At 40.2% G+C, this 19,043-nt stretch overlaps 2 protein-coding genes across 6 annotated transcripts in view; one reads left to right on the forward strand and one right to left on the reverse strand.

Moving 5' to 3' along the window:
• Positions 1-2,688, reverse strand: part of TM7SF3 (transmembrane 7 superfamily member 3) — a 37,476-nt gene extending 34,788 nt beyond the window's left edge. Inside the window, exon 1 of the mRNA XM_036866454.1 lies at positions 2,420-2,688. Coding sequence (XP_036722349.1) covers positions 2,420-2,510 — 91 coding nt within the window. The 5' untranslated portion in view covers positions 2,511-2,688. The remainder of the gene's footprint in view (positions 1-2,419) is intronic.
• A 6,220-nt stretch (positions 2,689-8,908) lies between these two features.
• MED21 (mediator complex subunit 21) lies at positions 8,909-16,904 on the forward strand. 5 transcript variants are annotated; one of them, XR_005021590.1, is made up of 6 exons: positions 8,909-8,977; positions 12,994-13,108; positions 13,655-13,755; positions 14,317-14,573; positions 16,391-16,434; positions 16,517-16,904. XR_005021590.1 is itself a non-coding variant. In XM_036867251.1 (4 exons), the coding sequence occupies exons 1-4, from the start codon at positions 8,936-8,938 to the stop codon at positions 14,491-14,493; spliced, it is 435 nt and encodes a 144-aa protein (XP_036723146.1). In that variant the 5' UTR covers positions 8,909-8,935; the 3' UTR covers positions 14,494-14,801. The 5 variants fall into 5 exon arrangements, 2 of the variants coding, with proteins under 2 accessions (XP_036723146.1, XP_036723147.1); XR_005021591.1 differs by having other exon boundaries at positions 16,593-16,904; XR_005021589.1 differs by having other exon boundaries at positions 16,391-16,904.
• The last annotated feature ends 2,139 nt before the right edge of the window (positions 16,905-19,043 follow it).

The following is a 19,043-nucleotide window of genomic DNA, read 5'->3' on the forward strand; positions in this document are numbered from 1 at the left end:
AAATTCTAGGACAGCTTTGTCAACGCTTAGTCTTCATAATTCTCTTCAGATGGAATATTAAAAACAAAAACCGTTCAGCTACTTGAGCTGGCCAGCATTCAACTGCCCCTCCCAATTTCTCATTGATACTTTCTTATGAATTTTCATTAGCCCTAAAAGGTGAAAGGAAACACAAAAATGCACACACTTTTGAGAGAAAGAGAACACTTGCAACTAACTAACACAAGTGGCCTGCTACCTTCCTTAAGCATTATGGATAGCACAAACTTGAGAAGGTTCAAATACCACTCTGCTCTACTCCAATCACTAGGTAAGTTCCTGTGAGTTACCAGATATGAACCTGAATCAATAATGAAAGGTGTTAAGGGGAGCAGGGAACCGGGACTCCAAGAGAAGGGAAAACTGTTTCGATGGATGGTTCATCTCCTGCTGGTCACAGAAAGCACCGTCCTCAGACATTCTAGAACTCCATCTGCCACCTTTAAAGATTCACTTAGGGCTTCCCTGGTGGCGCAGTGGTTGAGAGTCTGCCTGCTAAGGCAGGGGACACGGGTTCGAGCCTTGGTCTGGGAAGATCCCACATGCCGCGGAGCAACTAGGCCCGTGAGCCACAACTACTGAGCCTGCGCGTCTGGAGCCTGTGCTCCGCAACAAAAGAGGCCACGATAGTGAGAGGCACGCGCACCGCGATGAAGAGTGGCCCCCGCTTGCTGCAACTAGAGAAAGACCTCGCACAGAAACGAAGACCCAACACAGCCAAAAATAAAAATAAATAAATAAATAGATAATATCCTTTAAAAAAAAAAAAAAGTAAAGGATTAATTCCTTAAAAAAAAAAAAAAAAAAAGATTCACTTAGCTTCTAAGCCACTACTCAAGGTGTTTAGCTCTTCCTGCTAAAGATGGGTAAATCCTCCTAACTTACAGCAGCTACTCAATTTCGAGTTTGTATAGTCATCAGAATCCTCAAATAGAAATCCAGACATTTTCCAGGAGGATCATGCAAGTCTGGAACTAAGTCTTCCTTCATTTCCACTCTGATCTTTATCTGACAGATGTGGAGAATATCAGCTTTCATTAACCCTCAGCAGTCAAGTTCCCACCTGCTGTCCCTCTCCTGCACAGAACAGCAATACTGATGCAAGGCCAGAAGAATAATGTGGCTGAGGAAATAACAGTGCTGTAATCACAGAAAAGAGGTGAGAAACAGTGTCTGAAAAACATTAATTTCTCAAATTACTTCTCTCATCTGATCATCTGCGAGCTCAATCTCTCAGATTCTTCACCTTGGAAGAATGGAAATAGCCATATGAGGGAGGGAGAAGAGACTCTATTTTGAGGAATGAGAATTCAGAGAAGAATTAAGTGTAAAGCACCACACTAAGTAAAACATTCTCACTGGAGGGCAGCTTTGTAGAAGTGGAAGACCATGAAATTTACAGCAAGACACACTTGGGTTCATCTGCTGTCTGTGCCCCTCGTAGCTGTTTACTTGTGTAGTGAGCATCGTCTTGGGCCTCAGGTTCCTCCTCCACCAGTGAGGACAATAATTATCTAACAGGGTTGTAAGGATTAAATAACACTGCCATGAAAAGCACCTGGCACATACTGCACGCAGTGAATGTTAGCGCTCTGCTATAAACAAGGCTATTTTTTCTGCAAAACTATAACCGCCCTTTTCAGCTTTGGCCTTAAATTCTAGGCAAAAATTCTAGGAGTCAGTTTGCACAAGTGCTTTTCAAAGATAAGCATTCAGAAACAGAATCACATTATTCAGAAAATACTATGTTTCAGAACTACAACTAGTCTCTTAAGCTCAAAACAAAACCAAGAATGTTCTTGACCCCATGGAAAAGCACATGATTATCAGCTTCGTACAATTAACGCTTCTTACAGTTTATATTAACAAACCACCAACTATTGCTAAAATCCATTCACCAAGCACATGACCTATGGTCTAAAGTCCCATTCTGGGTTCACTTTTCCTCTGAAACTCCGTAGAGTATAACCAGTTTGAAAAGCATCTAGATCTAGATTTTGGAGTACAAAAACCCACTGCAGCTGGGCTGCATCAAGCCTCGCAGTCCAGAGGCTCAGACCAGCCACTTGGGAGCAAAGAGGTGTTTTAATGTGTTAAATTAAACCTACAAACATGGCTGCACTCTAAGGGAGAGAATAACGTGTCTGAACAAGAGAGTTTCTTGTCTCTTCCCATTCCCCTAACCTAAATTAGGAGGTTGACAGTAAAGCCTCCTTAGCAATGGGACTTGCCTTCTGCAGGAAAGGACCTCGATCCATTCCTGCCGGTTCTGGACTCACCGCCTTCCCTGCTGCGCGGACAGACCCCGGGGTGGACTCCGACCTTGCAAGAAATGCAAGACCAAGTTTGGGTTGCAGCAGTCAGGCGCCCCCGACCTTACCCTCGCTGGAGTTCCCGACGGTCTCGGCTCCGCCGGCCGCCGCCGGTTCCGACGCCAACACAGCCAGAAGCAGCAGCCGAAGGAGCTCCATTGCTGCCCCGGCCGGGCGCCGCCACCTAGCCCGCGCTACCCCGGGGCGCCCGCGCCCGGCGCCATCGCTCGCCAGGTGCACGCGCAGCACACCTGCCAGCCCCGCGGAGCCCGCGCGCCCCCCGCCGCCGCAGAGGGCTCCAGTTCCGGCAATCAGCCCCGCGGCGCGGCCCCACGCCTCCTCCCGCCCCTCACGTCACGGCGACGGCGCCCCCCGGGGCGGGGACGGGAGTGGAGGGGCGTGTCTGGGCGGCTCTCGCCTCCTCCCGGCCGGCGGCGCTGCGGGCGCCCTTTGCGCTGGGGGCTCCGGCGACCCCAGGAAGTTGTGGGGTGTAACCTGTACTTCTCACTTTGGTATCTTTCGCACTTACGAAAACTACCGTTTGAGTGAAAAATAACCCTATCTGTTGCGGCCTAACGTCTCCAGGCTCCCGTTTCCCGCGTTTCCTTTGCAAACGGAAAAAAGAGGAATCTGGTGCTCAAAACGCTAGAGTTGATCGTTTCTCCCTGTCGCAATTGCCTTAGCTCCTCAGGGAGATGTTGGTATGAAAATACGGGGGCAGTGCTGTTTCTGTAGTGGTCATTGCGCTGGTGATGAGCGCCACAATTAAAAATAGTTTCGTTTTCTCTAAGCGAAATATCCTCGAAGACTCAAGACCTTCATCTGAACTTTCTCTCTCAAATTTTATACGTGAGGGCTGTTTAAAGGACAGTAGTCCATGTGACAGATGGCTCGTGAGACGATTGTGGAATTAGGTTGATAGACTCAAATTTATTTGGGGAAGATTGCCCTGCTTTATTTTTCCTGTCCTTTAACTTTTTCAGTTATCTATTTTAATAAGCAACTATGTTGAAAATTCCATATTTGGTTAATCCACTACTAAACTAAAAACCTATAGCAAAAAAAAAAAAAAAACCTATAGCAATCACCATAATATTAACAGGCACAACTCGTTTCCTGTCCTTCCAATGCCTGGTCCAAATGTTCACACCTGCGGTAGTACTATTTATTCCTATGGTGTTTATTCACTGTCCCACATGCCCTCTTTCCAGTAACTCTCAATAGATGAAACCCCGGGACGATGATAGCAGCGATTATAAGGGTAGCATTTGGACCCGTGGATGGATTATTCAGTAAATTGTGTCTGATAACTGATTAGCTGCACTCTACTGGGGAGAGAGGATTACAACTCTATCTCACATCGTCACAATGAAATCCCAAAGTAATAAATAAAATTAAAATCTTAAAAGAGCTAGAAGAAATACACCTTTAAAAAAAAAAGTTGATCGCAGAATGATGGGAGGTACTGTCTTTTTTTTTTTTTTTCTTTTAAGAGTTTATTTGAGCAAAAATCTATTGGAATCTGGCAGCGCCAAACCAGAAGTGATCAGAACTATTCAGTGGAGGAACTTTCTAAGCAAAAAAGCGAAGGAGGAAAGCATAAAGGAAAAGATTGGTAGATTTGGCTACTTAAAAATTTTAATTTTATTAAAGCCAAAAAACACCATAAACAATAAACCATAGGAAAAGTCAAGTTGATGACCAAAAGTAAAAGTTAGCCAACGACATGAATAGGGAATTAAAAAGAAAAAAAAAAATAGAAGAAACACAAATGGCCAGTAAACACATGAAAAAAAGTTCAAATTCACTAGTAACACACAAAATCAAATTAAGAAACTAAGCTGTAAATATTTTAAAAGAACAAGAACTTCGAGTGTGGATGAAAGAGCTGAGAAGACATTCTAATATGGAACTAGTGAGAGTGTAATTTCATACAACTTTTTATGGCATGAGCTGCATCAGAAATCTTAAAAATACTCAGCTTCGGTGTGATAATGGCACTTTTGGGTTTAAGTATGTAAATATGTATAAAAATTATATATATATATGTTAGTGCACAAAACTGTTCAAGGTGTTATTTACTATAGCAAAAAAACTAAAACAACCTAAATGCCCAACAATACGAAGTTAATTAAATAACCTGTAATGCAGCCATATAATAGAATACCTGGTAGCCCTTCAAAAATCATTTTTTAAAAGGCAACTGATTGATCAGGAAGTGTTTATGAAAAGGCAAGTTAAAAAGCAATACATATATATATATAGTATAAGCTTTATTTTGTTTTCTTTTTAATATGCATTCACGTTTATATGCATAGAAAGGTTGAAAGAACATTATCAAAATGTTTAAAATAGTTTATCTCCAGGTGATTGGATTAAGAATGATTTTGTCTGCACATTTCTGCTCTTTGTAAAATTTCTCCATTGAATGTGTATGGCTTTTGAATAAGAAAATAAAACATTTTTAAAGATATACTTCTAAAGGTTTTCTGGTAAAAGCATTCAGGATAACAGTCCATCTTGCTGAGTATGACACATAATGTTTTTCATGATGTAGCGCCTGCCCAGCTCTCCAGGTTCTTGCTGCAACTCAACTCCTCTATGCTGGCCATGCTGAATGAATTTCACTTCCCTGAACTAACCCCATTCCCTCTCTTCCACACTTTAGCATTGCAGTTCCCTGTGCGCAGTCGACAGCTGATGACAGATGTGTCAGTAAGCAGAAGAGGGCCTCATTACCTTGGCTCCAAAATACTGTAACAGCTTGGGAAGAATATTGGCTGGGGTTCCTTGCTCATGTCAGAGTTCCACTGGCAACCTGTGAAGCAAATGGGCCCAGCAGCTTTGCAGATGAGTTTTTATTCCTTAGAAAGGAAACACAAAAACTGACAAGATTCCCAAATCCAAGATATAGATAACTAGAGCCTTAAGGACTGCTTAAAGTCTAGAAAAAGAAGGAAGGCAGGCAACCTATCCTAGATTTTTGACAAAGCCCAAGACACCTTGGATGGAGATGGGAATAAAGCTCCAGGGGAAAGGCAGGAAAGGTCCTCTGTGAAGCTTCCCCATTTATTCTATCTCATTCTAACCTCACCTTTGTTCTGTATTTTTTTTTTGAATTTTAGAATTTTATTTATTTTTTTATACAGCAGTTTCTTATTAGTCATCCATTTTATTGCTCTGTATTTTTTAACACTTGTTCTTCCTGTGGGTTACATTCTTTGGACTGTGTTCATTAAATTAAATTCAATAAATGTTTATTTAGTAACTTATATGGAAATCATTATGCTAGGAAATTCATTCATTTAGTCCATAAATATGCATTCAGAGTCTTCTAAGTGTCAGGCTAAATGCTAGGTGCTAGGCATTGGAAATATGGAAACAATTAAAATATGTTTCCTGCCCACAAGTAGCTCATGGTGGTGAGTGAATTAGAGTCATGTATGGATAATTAAACCTCAAGGTGTTGAGTGTAATAACAAGTACAAGGAACAATTCTGAAGATTGGGAGCAACTAACTTACTCCAGGGTTTCAGGAAAGGTTTTATCAAGAAAGAAACATTTAAAATGAGGTTTAAAGCTGAGTGGATGATCAACAGGGGAACAAAATCGAAGTAGGGATGGAAGCGTGGGCTTTTCATACAAGGAAGAGAGAATTAATGCGTCTTATATGATGTGCATAGGAGTACGAAACAGCAGAGCATCTGTAGGGAATTGCAAAGAATCTAATGTAGCAAATGCTTATTTACAGTATTTCAGCACAGTGCTTGGAACAGTTTAGATGTTTAATAAATTGTGACTGAGTAGGTAATAAAGGTAGTTAAGGGTCTAAATGTCAAGTTAAAGAACGGTTAAAGATTTTTTTTTCCTGAAAAAATAGGGAGTCACTACAGATTAAAAAAATCAAAATACTTACTACAAGATTGGCTATGAGCTGATAAAAAATCGAAGCTGAGTGATGGGTACATGATTGTTCACCATACTATTCTCTCTACTTTTGTGTATGTTTGAAACTTTTAATAATATAAAGTTTAAAAGGACATACTTACCAAAATTGTGTTTCAAAGATAAGAGATACACAATACTGAGTTCCTCCTCTTAAAACCATATAATCCAGCAGGGGATTCAAGAAAAGCAAATGAAAAAGCATATGAAAAAAATGTCAAAATCATGAAAGGAGAGAGAAGGGGTCCACGTGGAATCTAGTAATTCATAAAATTTACATTAAAAGTAAAAAGTAAAACTTTAAAAGATCGAGTGTGAATTAAATAGCAGCAAAGAAATTGTTTTGATAAAGGTAAAGAATTGAGTGGTTACCAATTGGAGACAACTTTGCCCCACACTTGCTAGGAGACATCTGGGAATATCTGGAGATATTTCGTGTTGTCACGACTGGGTGGGGTGGGGGGCGTTGCTACTCTCATCTCATGAGCAGAGGACAGGGATGCTGGCAAAGATCCTACAATGCACAGGACAGCACCTCAGAACAGAATAATCAGCCTCAAACGTCAACAGAGCCACTGTTGAGGCATCCTGAGCTACACATATAAGACTGTATTTGGCAGGTGGATTATTACCCGAAGTCCACAGTTTCAAGAGGTTCGTAAACCCCTGAAAACGTATGCAAAATTTTGAGAGCCTGGTCGGGGAAAAGGTCCACAGTTTTCATCTGATTCTTTAGGGGTCCATGGCCAGAAGAGGCTTAAGAAGCCCAGGAAGAACAAAAGTTTTCAGGGGCTGTGGCTGAATAACCTGAAATGATTATTTCACTCAGAAAACTATTGCACGAGGAGGCGGGATCTGTTTCCTAGAGCCAGATTATGGTCAACCTTGAAACCCAAGCAGAAATAGCTGAACATCAACCTGAGGTCTCTGTGGAGCTACTGAAAACTGTAAGGAACGTAACAACAGGATGACAGGATGGAAGTTGGGTTGTAATAGGAGTTGCTTCAGAGTGGTTCTATCCCAAGCGCCCAAATTCTCTTCAATCAGGCTACAAAACTTAGTATTCTCCCTTCATGGGTGCTCTCATTCATCCCTCTGTATCCAACCAGGTACCAATCCGTGTGAATTTTTCCTTCAAAGCTAGCCTTGTCTTCTCTTCTCAGGCTCAACACCCTAGTCTAGGCCCAACTCACCTCATTCTTGAATAACTGCAAACGCCTCTTCCTTGTGAGCCCCTGGCTTATTCATCTTTGCAAACCCAGCACCCACATAACTTCCTGGCACGTGGCAGACATTCAGTAAGGAACACTCTCAGCTGGAGGTGAGAAGAGAGGGTCACAAGCTTACCCCATATTACAGTTAAAACAAATTAGAATTCTCTCAATAATCCCATTAAGGGGGGAGGTGCCTCACCTGTAGAGGTTCCCAATTAGGTCCCAGCAGTTTTGTCGATTGTTTGGAGGTGGGGTCGGGTGGTGGTGAAGCAGAAGTGGAGCTTCCCAGCTAGAGCTGGAGTAGATCCCGCAAGCTAAGTTCCCAGCGGAGAGTTTTCTCCACCCTCCCCCAACCCCAGGAGGTTAATCAGGGATAATCAGCCTGAGGAGGAGGGTCTGTGAGTTTGTCTGAAGTCCACAAAGCAGTCATTAGCTGATTCCAGCCTCATTTCTTTCCAGACTATCCCCAGGCTCTAACTTTCCTTAAATACCAAGTTTCGACTATCACTCTTCACACTGAAACCCTCAATAGGTCCCAAGTCTAAGCCTAAATTGCACAGCTTAATCTTTTTTAAAACTGAACTTGCCGCACCTACGCACCTGGCTTATTTTCCAGGAACCTCTCTTCCCACTACACACTGTGAAACTTCCAATCTCTTCTCCACCAACCCTGCTCTGTTCCTTACCGAGTTTCTCGCAGTCACACAAACAAGAGATGCTGATTACACCTTACCTCTTACCTTACCGTCTTCCTCCTCTCACTTTTGCCCACAAGACCTCTGTTTTCCATACTCTTCCAACACGGCCGTTAACAGCTCAGTGTAGTACTAGTTTTGGACGCTTTCCATCTCACGTGTCAGCTCCCCCAGCACACCCACATTTAAACACGCATCCAGGCGCTCCGCACCCAAAAGCAACGGAGGGGCACCCGAACACAGCCCGTCCTGATTGCTTGCTGAATTTTAATTTGGATTTCTTGACACTCAAGTCGGTACCGTGACTCCCAAGTATTCTTTAGTTGCTTGCTGTGTATGTTTTGTGGTCCATGCAAGTATTCAAGGCGATGTTTATAAATGGATACAAGGGAGGGTAGGGAAAATTACTTTTAAAAACCGCATAATCCAACAATCTCTGTAAAGTGTTTAACACCTAAAAGCCACGAGAAAGTATGTTGGTCCCCAAACAGAGTGGGCCCTGTACAGTCCCCGCGTTACTGAACGTGGGCCCAGCTGAGTCGCCTCAGGTGGAGGTAATCTATATAAAGTAGGCCTCCGGAAAGTCCCACCCCCTCCGCGCCGGGCGTGGAGTAAGGCTTGACTCCACCCCCTCCAAGAACGCAGCCCTGTGATTGGCCATGACGCATCCTAGAGCTGCCCAATTGCGTACGAGCAGCTGCTTTCGCGTCTCTTTGTTTGCGAGAGGAACATGGCGGATCGGCTTACGCAGCTGCAGGACGCCGTGAACTCGGTGAGCAATTGCACGCGATTAATCTCCGTCGTCTTCTTTCCCGAGGGAAAGCAAGGCAGAAAAAGAGGTCCGAGGGACAAAACTCGGAAGGGGGGAGTGGACTGAGGCCGGGCTTCAGCATCAAGCGCTGGGGTTGGAGGGAGGCGGCGCCGCGGTCTGGAAGGTCTGAGGCCGGCTGCGGGGCGGTGCGGGAGCCAGCGGCCTCTTAGCCTGCGAAGTGGTGGATCTCACTGCGTGGACTGTCACGCTTCACGGCCTTATCATGTTCTCTCGGGAAGGTTTTATTTTCTTGTCAGTGGTGCTTATGGGATTGCTCCTCTTTGGCCTGGAGGGGAGAGGAAGCGGAAGCTTTTTCCCCCTTATCAATTTTAACCCACGGAGGGCAATCCGTGTTCTTAATGATTGGATCTTTCTCATTAGATGTTAGCCCAGAATATTCCTTCGCCAAAATTTTCAGGTTGTGGCGGGAGTGATAGTAAAATGAAAAGTTTTGTTTCATCTTAGTTGGTTCCTATAGACCAAGGGTTCCATTTCTTGGCCACGCCCCCAGCATGTCAGTTTAGGGAAAACCGACGTCTTTATGATAGTGAATCTTCTGACCTTCGTATATCTTTATTTAAGGTTTTAAAAATGCCTGCCAGTAGGTCTGCTCCCTATGAAAGTCAGGTGTTGTGAGTAGCCCCCCTTACTTTGATCCTTCTGATTATTTTTCCTGTATGTCTACGTAGAAAGTATATGCAAACCAAAGAATTCATATACTTATTACCATTGAGGTAAATTGTTTACATTTCTGTCATTCTATTTATAATTTGATGTCCCAGGTGAGATGTTGACTGGAAAATCCAAGTACCTGGTCTCTTGCCAGTTTTTTCTCACTGGAAGCTAATAAGTTGGTATTCTTGTTATTAGTTTTTGTGCACTTGAAGAGTGTGAACCTGCTCACGAGCAACTGATCTACTTTGTGTGTGAGGGCCAGCCCCTAAATGTTGATGAATTCACCAAGGTAAATTCTACCTTTGGTGACTTGCCTGGGCTGCCAACCAATCTCCCTCAGGGAGATACTCCTTTGAGGCTTTACAAAATCAAATTGTAATGATGCTGCTGGATACAAATGTTATTTTAGGGGAAATGTTGTGTATTCATACATGTCTCATAGCCAGAAGGATAGTAAGGAAAAGTGAATATGGCCCTTAACTCCATGGTAGGCAGACTGATCATGGGATTTTGGAGAAAAACCTCTAGGTTAACTGGTATGGGTGCCTGGTATCCATGATGGGTGCACCATCATGGTTACAGAGAAATACTCCTTGAGGAGTTTACAGTCTGATTAGAAAGATGTCATATACTCAAGAGACATTTAAATAATGCAAAAGCAGTATGTGGTTAGGAGTTGTAATGAATTGAGTGTTTTCAGCTGTAAGTGCTGAAGTAAAGTGAACTGTTGAGTGATACTAATTAAAATAGAATCTTATTAGCATTTATCTGAATTGTAATTATTTGTGAAATTATTAAAATATAATTTATTTTATTCACTGAGAACTCCATGAGAGCAGAAACTGTCTTGTTCACTGTATCACTGTGTTTATACAGTTATATACAGTGCTTGTCATAGAGTTGATTTTTGATAAATATTTGTTGAATAAATGGATTTTGAGAGCTTCATAAGGACAGAGCAAATAGCCAGTGTGTTGAATATTTGTGTGTGTTTTCTGTATTCTTCATAACAATGCTATAATGTGAGAATGTTCCCAATTTAAAAATTAAAAAAAACTCGAGTTACCAGAACCAGAATTAGAATCCATGTTTGTACAGCTTCAGAGCACTAACTGCCACTCTATTACCTTTGCAAAATGTGAGCAAAAGCAGTGTAGTCAGGAATGAATTTATCACCAGTCAGGCATATGTGAAGGAGGAGTAGATAATGAACAAGTAGGGTTGACTTAGATTATTGAAAGCTTTGAAATAGCCTGAAGACTTGGAGATTTATCTTGAAGACCATGCTGGGGCAAACTCAAAATTTTTGAACAGAGTAAAATAACATAGAAAATAATAAGAACTAGGGACTTCCCTGGTGGCACAGTGGTTAAGAATTTGCCTGCCAATGCAGGGGACACGGGTTCGATCCCTGGTCTGGGAAGATCCCACATGCTGCGGAGCAACTAAGCCTGTGCGTCACAACCACTGAGCCTGTGCTCTAGAGCTGGCGAGCCACAACTACTGAGCCCGTGAGCCGCAACTACTGAAGCCCCTGCGCCTAGAGCCTGTGCTCCTCAACAAGAGAAGCCACTGCAGTGAGAAGCCTGTGCACTGCAACAAAGAGTAGCCCCTGCTTGCCACAACTAGAGAAAGCCAGCTTGCAGCAATGAAGACCCAAAGCAGCCAAAAATAAATAAATAAATAAATTTAAAAAAGAAAATAAGAACTAGAAATTAGTAAGGAGTCTGTTGTAAACAATTCTTGTGTGAAGTTGTACTAACAGCAGCAGTGATGGTAGAAGGAAAAGGGAAAGTTTGTAGTAGTATTGGCAGGATTGGAAGGTGAAAGGAAAGTTGAGTCTGAAGTTAGACTGGTTGACTAGGAGATTCTCAATACAAATTAGATATTAAACAAAGGAAACAGTTGACTTTGAGTTCTGTCATTCAAATAGTGGCAGCGAAACTTAGTGGAAATGCTGATTCAGTGATTGGAGATAAGGAATTGAGGTTTGAGAGGTCGGGGCTATTGAGAGAAGTTGCTGGGGAGACTAGGAATCTTAGGTTTGGAGATGGTAATGTTACGGAGCCAGGTTTGTTTGCTGGACTTGGAGCAGGCCAAACACTGAGACACCGAGTTTCGCAGCAGAGAAGGGGTTTATTTATTCAGGAGGCAGTCGAGTGAGGAGACAGGAGAACAAATCTCAGATTGCTTCCCAGAAGGCAAGAGGCTTGAGATTTTATGGGGTAAAGAAGCAGGGTGTTCTCAGGCCTGGGGAAAGGTGGGTGGAGGTAGGGAAAAGGTGAGGTAATTGGTGTTGTGCACGGGACCAGTTTTAGGGTTGGTGGTCCCAACTATTCTTAACTGGTCTGAACTGGGCAGGAGCCCACTCCAAATCTTCCAAATTTCTGGAAAACAACTTAAGCCCCTGTTACTACAGTGATGCACGCATCAGCAGCGTTATCTGTAGGGGTGGTAAGAAGTCTGGTGCTGTATTACATGGGCTACGTGAAGCTTGGAGGGTGTGCAATTAGGGAAAGAAAAAAAAAACTAAAGCAGTCTTAATCATTAAAGGCAGGTTACAAGCAGAGGGGTTTCTAACAAGCTGTTCCCTTATCTGCTGTTCTGTAAGACATACTCCAGTATTTCTGTTAGCGTGACAGCTTCCATTAACCCCATGGGACATGGTTTCAGTAAGGACTTGGTATTCTCAATCTTCAAAACTGCTTAAGGAATACTTTTAGAGCCCTGGGAGTTTACAGCTTGAGTCCTGGAGAAAAACATTTCAGAATACTTAAGGTGCAGTCTTTTCCCCACTTTTATACTTGTAACTACTCTAGGTTCAGAAAAGGGGTCGTATAGTTTGTACACGAGTCACACTTTAAAATTTACCCTGGGGCCATTCTTAGCTATTTGCCTATCACATTTGCTCTTTTCCACCACTACTTCCCCAGAAGTCTTTACTTGTGCTTGCAGTAAGTATTGGCATATATTTCTCTTGTCATTCTGTTACCCTGGGAAGAAAAGAAAGATTATTTTGTATTTCTTTGATTGATACCAAACATAGTTTGTTTGCATGATTAAAACCAAATGTAGTTTCTTTGCATGATTAAAACATTTGATACCAAACGTAGTTTTTTTGGCATGATTAAACCATTTAATCATTGTTAATAACTGGTTTATGTTATCCAGAATTACTCCTTTCTGTTTTATTTTCTTGCTCAGAGATCATTATAATAGAAACATTGTTGCTGCCGTTACCAATAAAATCGGTAAAACAGATAAATCCTTTCTAACTGTGCCACATTTCCTTTGGCCTCAAGCTTGCAGATCAGTTTTGTAATGCCATTGGAGTGTTGCAGCAGTGTGGTCCTCCTGCCTCTTTTAGTAATATTCAGACAGCCATTAACAAAGATCAGCCAGCTAATCCTACAGAAGGTAAACAGATTTTCTTGGCTTCTCTTAGTTTGACTCTCACATTACCTGTAATCCCTTAAAATTAGATTTATTGAAAAATTCAACTTATTTATGGCTTTCTAAAAATGTTATTGTTTGAGAATATTACTACAAGTTTGTCATAAAAGAAATGAATTTGTTGTAGTCAATTTACGTAACACCTCATAATTCTTTTCTTGTCAAATAACAGATGTTTTACTTGTTTAGAGGAGAATTGTATGAATTTAGCTGAATTTTACTTGAGGGACCTTAATAAGAAAGGCATCCCGTTTATAGATTCCTTTATTCAAGCGACCACTGTATTGTCCTGATAAATGAAATGATATACATTATGCTTACATTCCAATTTGAGTTACTATTAAAGCTAATTCTCAAACGTAATAGAATTGATGTGTTAAAATTATACTTTAATCATTAGAAGCCTGCTACAGAAAAAGTTATGAAGTTTTCTGTTTTCATAAAGTTTAATTTCTCTTTCTGAAAACTTGAGATTCTCTAATATCCTAAATGAGTACTGTCTTTCTCTAGAATATGCCCAGCTTTTTGCAGCGTTGATTGCACGAACAGCAAAAGACATTGATGTTTTGATAGATTCCTTACCCAGTGAAGAATCTACAGCTGCTTTACAGGTAAAAATCTCTTTTCCTTTGAGAATTTTGTGAATAGAGAATTTTGAATTAAAGAGATAGATTTAGTTCCTTTTGTTACAATTTCCAAAGTTACTCTAAATTTTAAAGTGGGAATTTTACTGTGAACTACTGTAGTCTGTTAAAGACTGAGCTGAATGTATATAATTGTCCAATTTTGAGCTTAAAGAAAACTTGCCATTTTCCTCAGTTAGCTTCTTTTCCTTGCGAAGAGTGAGAGGAGGGGCACATTCTGGGTGTGGAGTAGAATAGTAGTGTCCGAAAGCAGTGTGGAAGGGAGTCTCATGTAGCCACGCAGAGATCTCCAATCGAAAAGTCATCTTTTAAATAATTCATAGAGGGAAAACTCTGATCTTAGGATTTATGCCACTGAAAGTTTTATCTGATCTTAGGATTTCTGCAGCTGAAAAATCTATCACAATGGTTGCGTAGTCATCAGATTTAAAAGTAAATACTTTTACTGCAGGTTCTTTCCATCTCAACTTTCATTAATCTCCAAGTTTTTCATTTCTCAGAACATTCTTAAATTTGTGTCTTCTAAAGGCTGCAAGCTTGTATAAGCTGGAAGAAGAAAATCACGAAGCTGCCACATGTCTGGAGGATGTTGTTTATCGAGGGGACATGCTTCTGGAAAAGATACAGAGCGCACTTGCTGATATTGCACAGTCCCAGCTGAAGACAAGAAGTGGTACTCATAGCCAGTCTCTTCCGGACTCATAGCACCAGTGTACATATACCGTGCGTGAGGCTGAGAAAAGAGCTGCTTCAATGCCATTAAGAATTCTGCGTCAGATTTAGATGTAAGCCTTACCAACAGTTACAGAAACATTAAGCACTATGACACATATTATCTTTTCAGCTATTTTAAATAGTCTTCTGTTTTCACTCTTAATAATAAGCTTGTAAAATCGTGATTGAACCAGCTTTAAACTGTCATTATGCCTTTTTTTTTTTATTATCTGGGTTAAATTATTGAGGCAGATGTTGCATTAATGGTCATAATATAATTAAACAGATGTACTATAAAATTCTATTGTGATGTAATTTCTGTCTTTATTTTTGTCGTATTTCTACAGTCTTCACAAATCAAAACATCCCTCAAGCCAGCAGAGAGGTGGTAAACGCAGAGATAGTGGACTTTTGAATTTAGGTTGATATCCTTCTGCCTCTTTAATGGTGACATGGTATAAATTTGGAGCTTGAGCAAGGAACGATTCTGAAACCATGTTGCTTTTTAAGAAACAGAGAGTTAGTGTGGCTGGATGAGATATTAGGTCACTTTTATGGAAGTTTTTTCCTCTTTTTCTAGAACCTCATATCCATTCTAGTTCATCTCCACATTTGTTTCTATTAAGAAATCCTCTGTGGAATTCCCATGCTATTGTGAGAAAAATTTTCTTCATTCTCAACTTTTTCTCCACATCTCTTCACCTGCTTCTTTCCATTTTTCTCCTGAATTTGCACAGTGAAGTATGTTTCCTGAGTCATTGATTCCTTCTCATTCTTTTTATTTATCCGAAGGTTCTGTCTTCTGATCTTGTAAACCTCTCAGCCTTTATTGCTGCGTTCTAATTGACCAGAACATGCTTCTGCTACATCGGTTACTTCAGCATCATTGTCTCCATTGCCATTGCTTACTTTGTTATTGTTGACATTTGTGTTAGCTTTATCAAGTATGCTTATGCATTCAACTCTTGGATCTCCTTGAATATTAAGCTCTTCTACAGTTCTTGAAAAATACTGCTTAGGGGTACATTTTAACTACAATAAGACGACTTATAGAATCATTAACTTTTAATTAATTAATTAATTAATTTTTTGGCTGCCTTGGGTCTTCGTTGCTGTGTGCGAGCTTTCTCTAGTTGTGGCGAGTGGGGCTACTCTTTGTTGCGGTGTGCGGGCTTCTCATCGCGGTGGCTTCTCTTTGTTGCGGAGCACGGGCTCGAGGCACACGGGCTCAGTAGTTGTAGCTCGCGGGCTCTAGAGCGCAGGCTCAGTAGTTGTGGCGCATGGGCTTAGTTGCTCCGCGGCATGTGGGATCTTCCTGGACCAGGGCTCGAACCCTTGTCTCCTCCATTGGCAGGCGGATTCTTAACCACTGCGCCACCAGGGAAGTCCATAGAATCATTAACTTTTAAAATTGTTAAATGTTATCCACACTAATAGATAATTTAAATGTTAGGCTTATTTTCTCTGACATCACTTAAAATTCATTTTATTTTTAAACACTGGAATCAAGTAGAAGATAAGGAGCTCACAAAAGAAAGTAACCTTCAAAATACTGAACCCTATTCAATACAATTAGCCCCAAGAGAGAAATAAGAATTACAGCCTTAAGCCGGTAGACTACTGTTAAAATATTACTCTTACCTGAAAGAAACTTCTTATATTTGAAATTGCCTTTTTTTTTTTCCAGTTTAAGGTATTATAGAAAAAGGGCAATACATATTCTGAAATATGCATGAAGATTGTATAACATAATTCATAAAGATTGTTTGCAGCAACTTCTCTGAGGCATCATTTTGTGGACGTGGCTATGGGATTAGGAGATCCTCAGAGCTGAAATAGATGTATGGACAGAACAGTTAAGAAATCCCTTTACTCTGTTGTATTCCAGGAAATGGCTTACTGCAAAGAACCTCCTTTCCCAAGATGACTAAGGTAAGATGTGTAGATGACTCCTTTGACTACCTATGACAAAGCCAGACCTAGACCCTCCAGATTCCTGTTTTTTTTCTCATAGATAATTAGTTGAACTGGTTGTTCCCAAAGACCAGTCTGGGCAAAATGCCCTCTAACTTGACCTGATCAAACTTCAGGCTGCTCCGCGACAGGCTCCTGAACTTGAATCCACCCTCAGCCTGAGCCAGCGCTGGAATGTGGAATAGTCTTTCCTCAACAACACCTCTTGAAAACTGACCACAAAAAAAGACATTCCCTGATCAGCTGTCCCATTCTGTCATCTGCTCCCCGCACTCCCTCATACCCAGAGCTTTCTAGCCTTGTTTACTCGTTCCTGTAAAGGCATCTGATCTGTCTTTGAGCTGCTTGCAGCTCTTACGGTCAGAGCATCCTCTCTATTGCTGTAGCCTCCCTATAGTTCCTCTCGTATTTCCAATAAAGTCTTGTCGTACCGAAGTCTGGGTTTGTTCTTACTTAACGCCACTCACTGTGTGGGGAAAAAAATCCCATGACTCTTACTGCACAGCCCCAGGGCTAAGTCTGGGGTAAAGGGGGCGGAGGCACTTACTTACCTTAAAGTAATAAGAAATCTATCTCTGATTCAGAACATCTTGTGTGCACATTCAGGATAAAATTAATAGAGATGAATGTTAAAAACCTAACACTAAGAGACAACTTGGCAATCAGAGAGGAAATGATAATGGAGATTAGGACATAATTCAGAACTTAATAAAAACAAACTACGTATAGAAACTTGTGGCATTCCACTAAGACAGCATTTAGGAGATGCAATATTACGTTCCTTGCTTATATTAGAAAAAGGGGAACAGAAAATTAATGAGTTAAGCTTCAAACTGAAAGAAAGAAGGACATAATAAATCATAACAGAAGAAACTAAGAAAGCAACCATACCATGAGAGAATAAGAAAAGCTGGGATTCAAAAAGAGTAATAAAATGGACAAGTTAGGCAAGTTTGATCAAGGAAAAAAGAGAGATGGCATAAATAAACAATATGAAGAATTAAAAAGTCAGATGCATTGATTTTTAAATATTTGAGAAAATCTGAGTATCTTCATGCCAATAAATTTGAAAATTTTGATGAAAAGGATATATTCCTACAAAAAAAGACAAGTTAGCAAATAGGCTCAAGAAGATGTATAAATCATGATCCTTTAACCATTATAAAGAAATTCAATCGTAGTCAAAACTCTATCCCACAAATCTCCAAGCCTAGAGAGTTTTATTAGTGAGTTTTACTAAACATTCAGAGAAAAAAATTCCAGTATTATACAAAATAGATAAATCTCATTCCCAAAATCTAACAGGGACAGTACAAAAATAAAAATTACAACCAATATCACTCATGAACATGCAAAAAAAAAATAATAGCAAATTAAAGCCAGAGGATAATACAAAATTGAATACATCACAATAGATCTGTGTTTAACCCCAAGAATGCATGGCAGTTTTTCTTTATAAGTTACTTTGTATTTTTATCAATTCTAAAATGCCTGTATTTTTACTTAACTGTATCTTAAATTGGAATATTCAGTGGGCAGCTGTTTTTTCTTTCCTTAATGGAGCATAAAATCATGGTATGTTTTAGAATTGATGGGATCTTTGATTAAAAATAGTAATGAGTAAAAAAATTAAAAAAAATAGTAATTTGTCACATTAGCAGATTAAAATCAAAATCAGGATCATCTAACTTGATGCAGGAAAAGCATTTGATAAAATTCAACATCATTAATGAAAAACTCTTGGCAAAGGAGAAACAACAAATTTTAAAGGTGACGAGTAGCTTACAAAATACTGCAAACATATTGAAAGATCAAATGCATTCTCTTTAAGTTTAGGAACAAGACAAAGATGTCTGCTATAACCACATCTATTCATTTTGTGCCAACAGTAGTAACCAATACATTTAAGCATTAAAAAGAAATAATTATAACTGGAAACAAAATTCTTATTGTAGAAAAAAATGTTTTCAAAAAAAACATTTTCAATAGCCAAATAAAAAAGCTTTCAAGTTTACAATAAAAATGTAAAACATTTAGGGAGAAACAGAACAAAAATTGAGGAAAGAATTATAAAACGTTATTTTAAAATACTCTTTAAAAGTGGAATAAAATGGAGAGTAATATCTTTATGAAACAGAAGAGTCAATATTGTAAGTATATCAATTTTCCTCACGATGTAACAGAATTTTAACTGTTTCCAACTGGGATTTCTGTGGAAATTGACAAGTTATTTCTAAAATTTATATGGAAGTACAAAGTGTCAGTAGAAATCAATATTCTCATGAGAAAATATAGAATGACAGCTTGCTTTAATAAGACAGCATGTATTAGTGCAGGGATAGATAAATAGGCCAATGGAAGAGAATAGAGAGATCTAACAAATCCACGCAGATAGGAAAACTTGATTTGTGACGGAGATGATGTTGTGAATCACTGGAGAAAGAATAGAAATTGTGCTGGATATTGGTTATATATATGCTATATATTAAAGTCAGTGCCTATGGGGTTTCTTTTTGGGGTGATGAAAATGTTCTGGAATTAGTGGACGTTGTTGCACAACTGAGTTT

Source organism: Balaenoptera musculus, chromosome 10, assembly GCF_009873245.2.
Source record: "Balaenoptera musculus isolate JJ_BM4_2016_0621 chromosome 10, mBalMus1.pri.v3, whole genome shotgun sequence".
Classification (NCBI taxonomy): domain Eukaryota; kingdom Metazoa; phylum Chordata; class Mammalia; order Artiodactyla; family Balaenopteridae; genus Balaenoptera; species Balaenoptera musculus.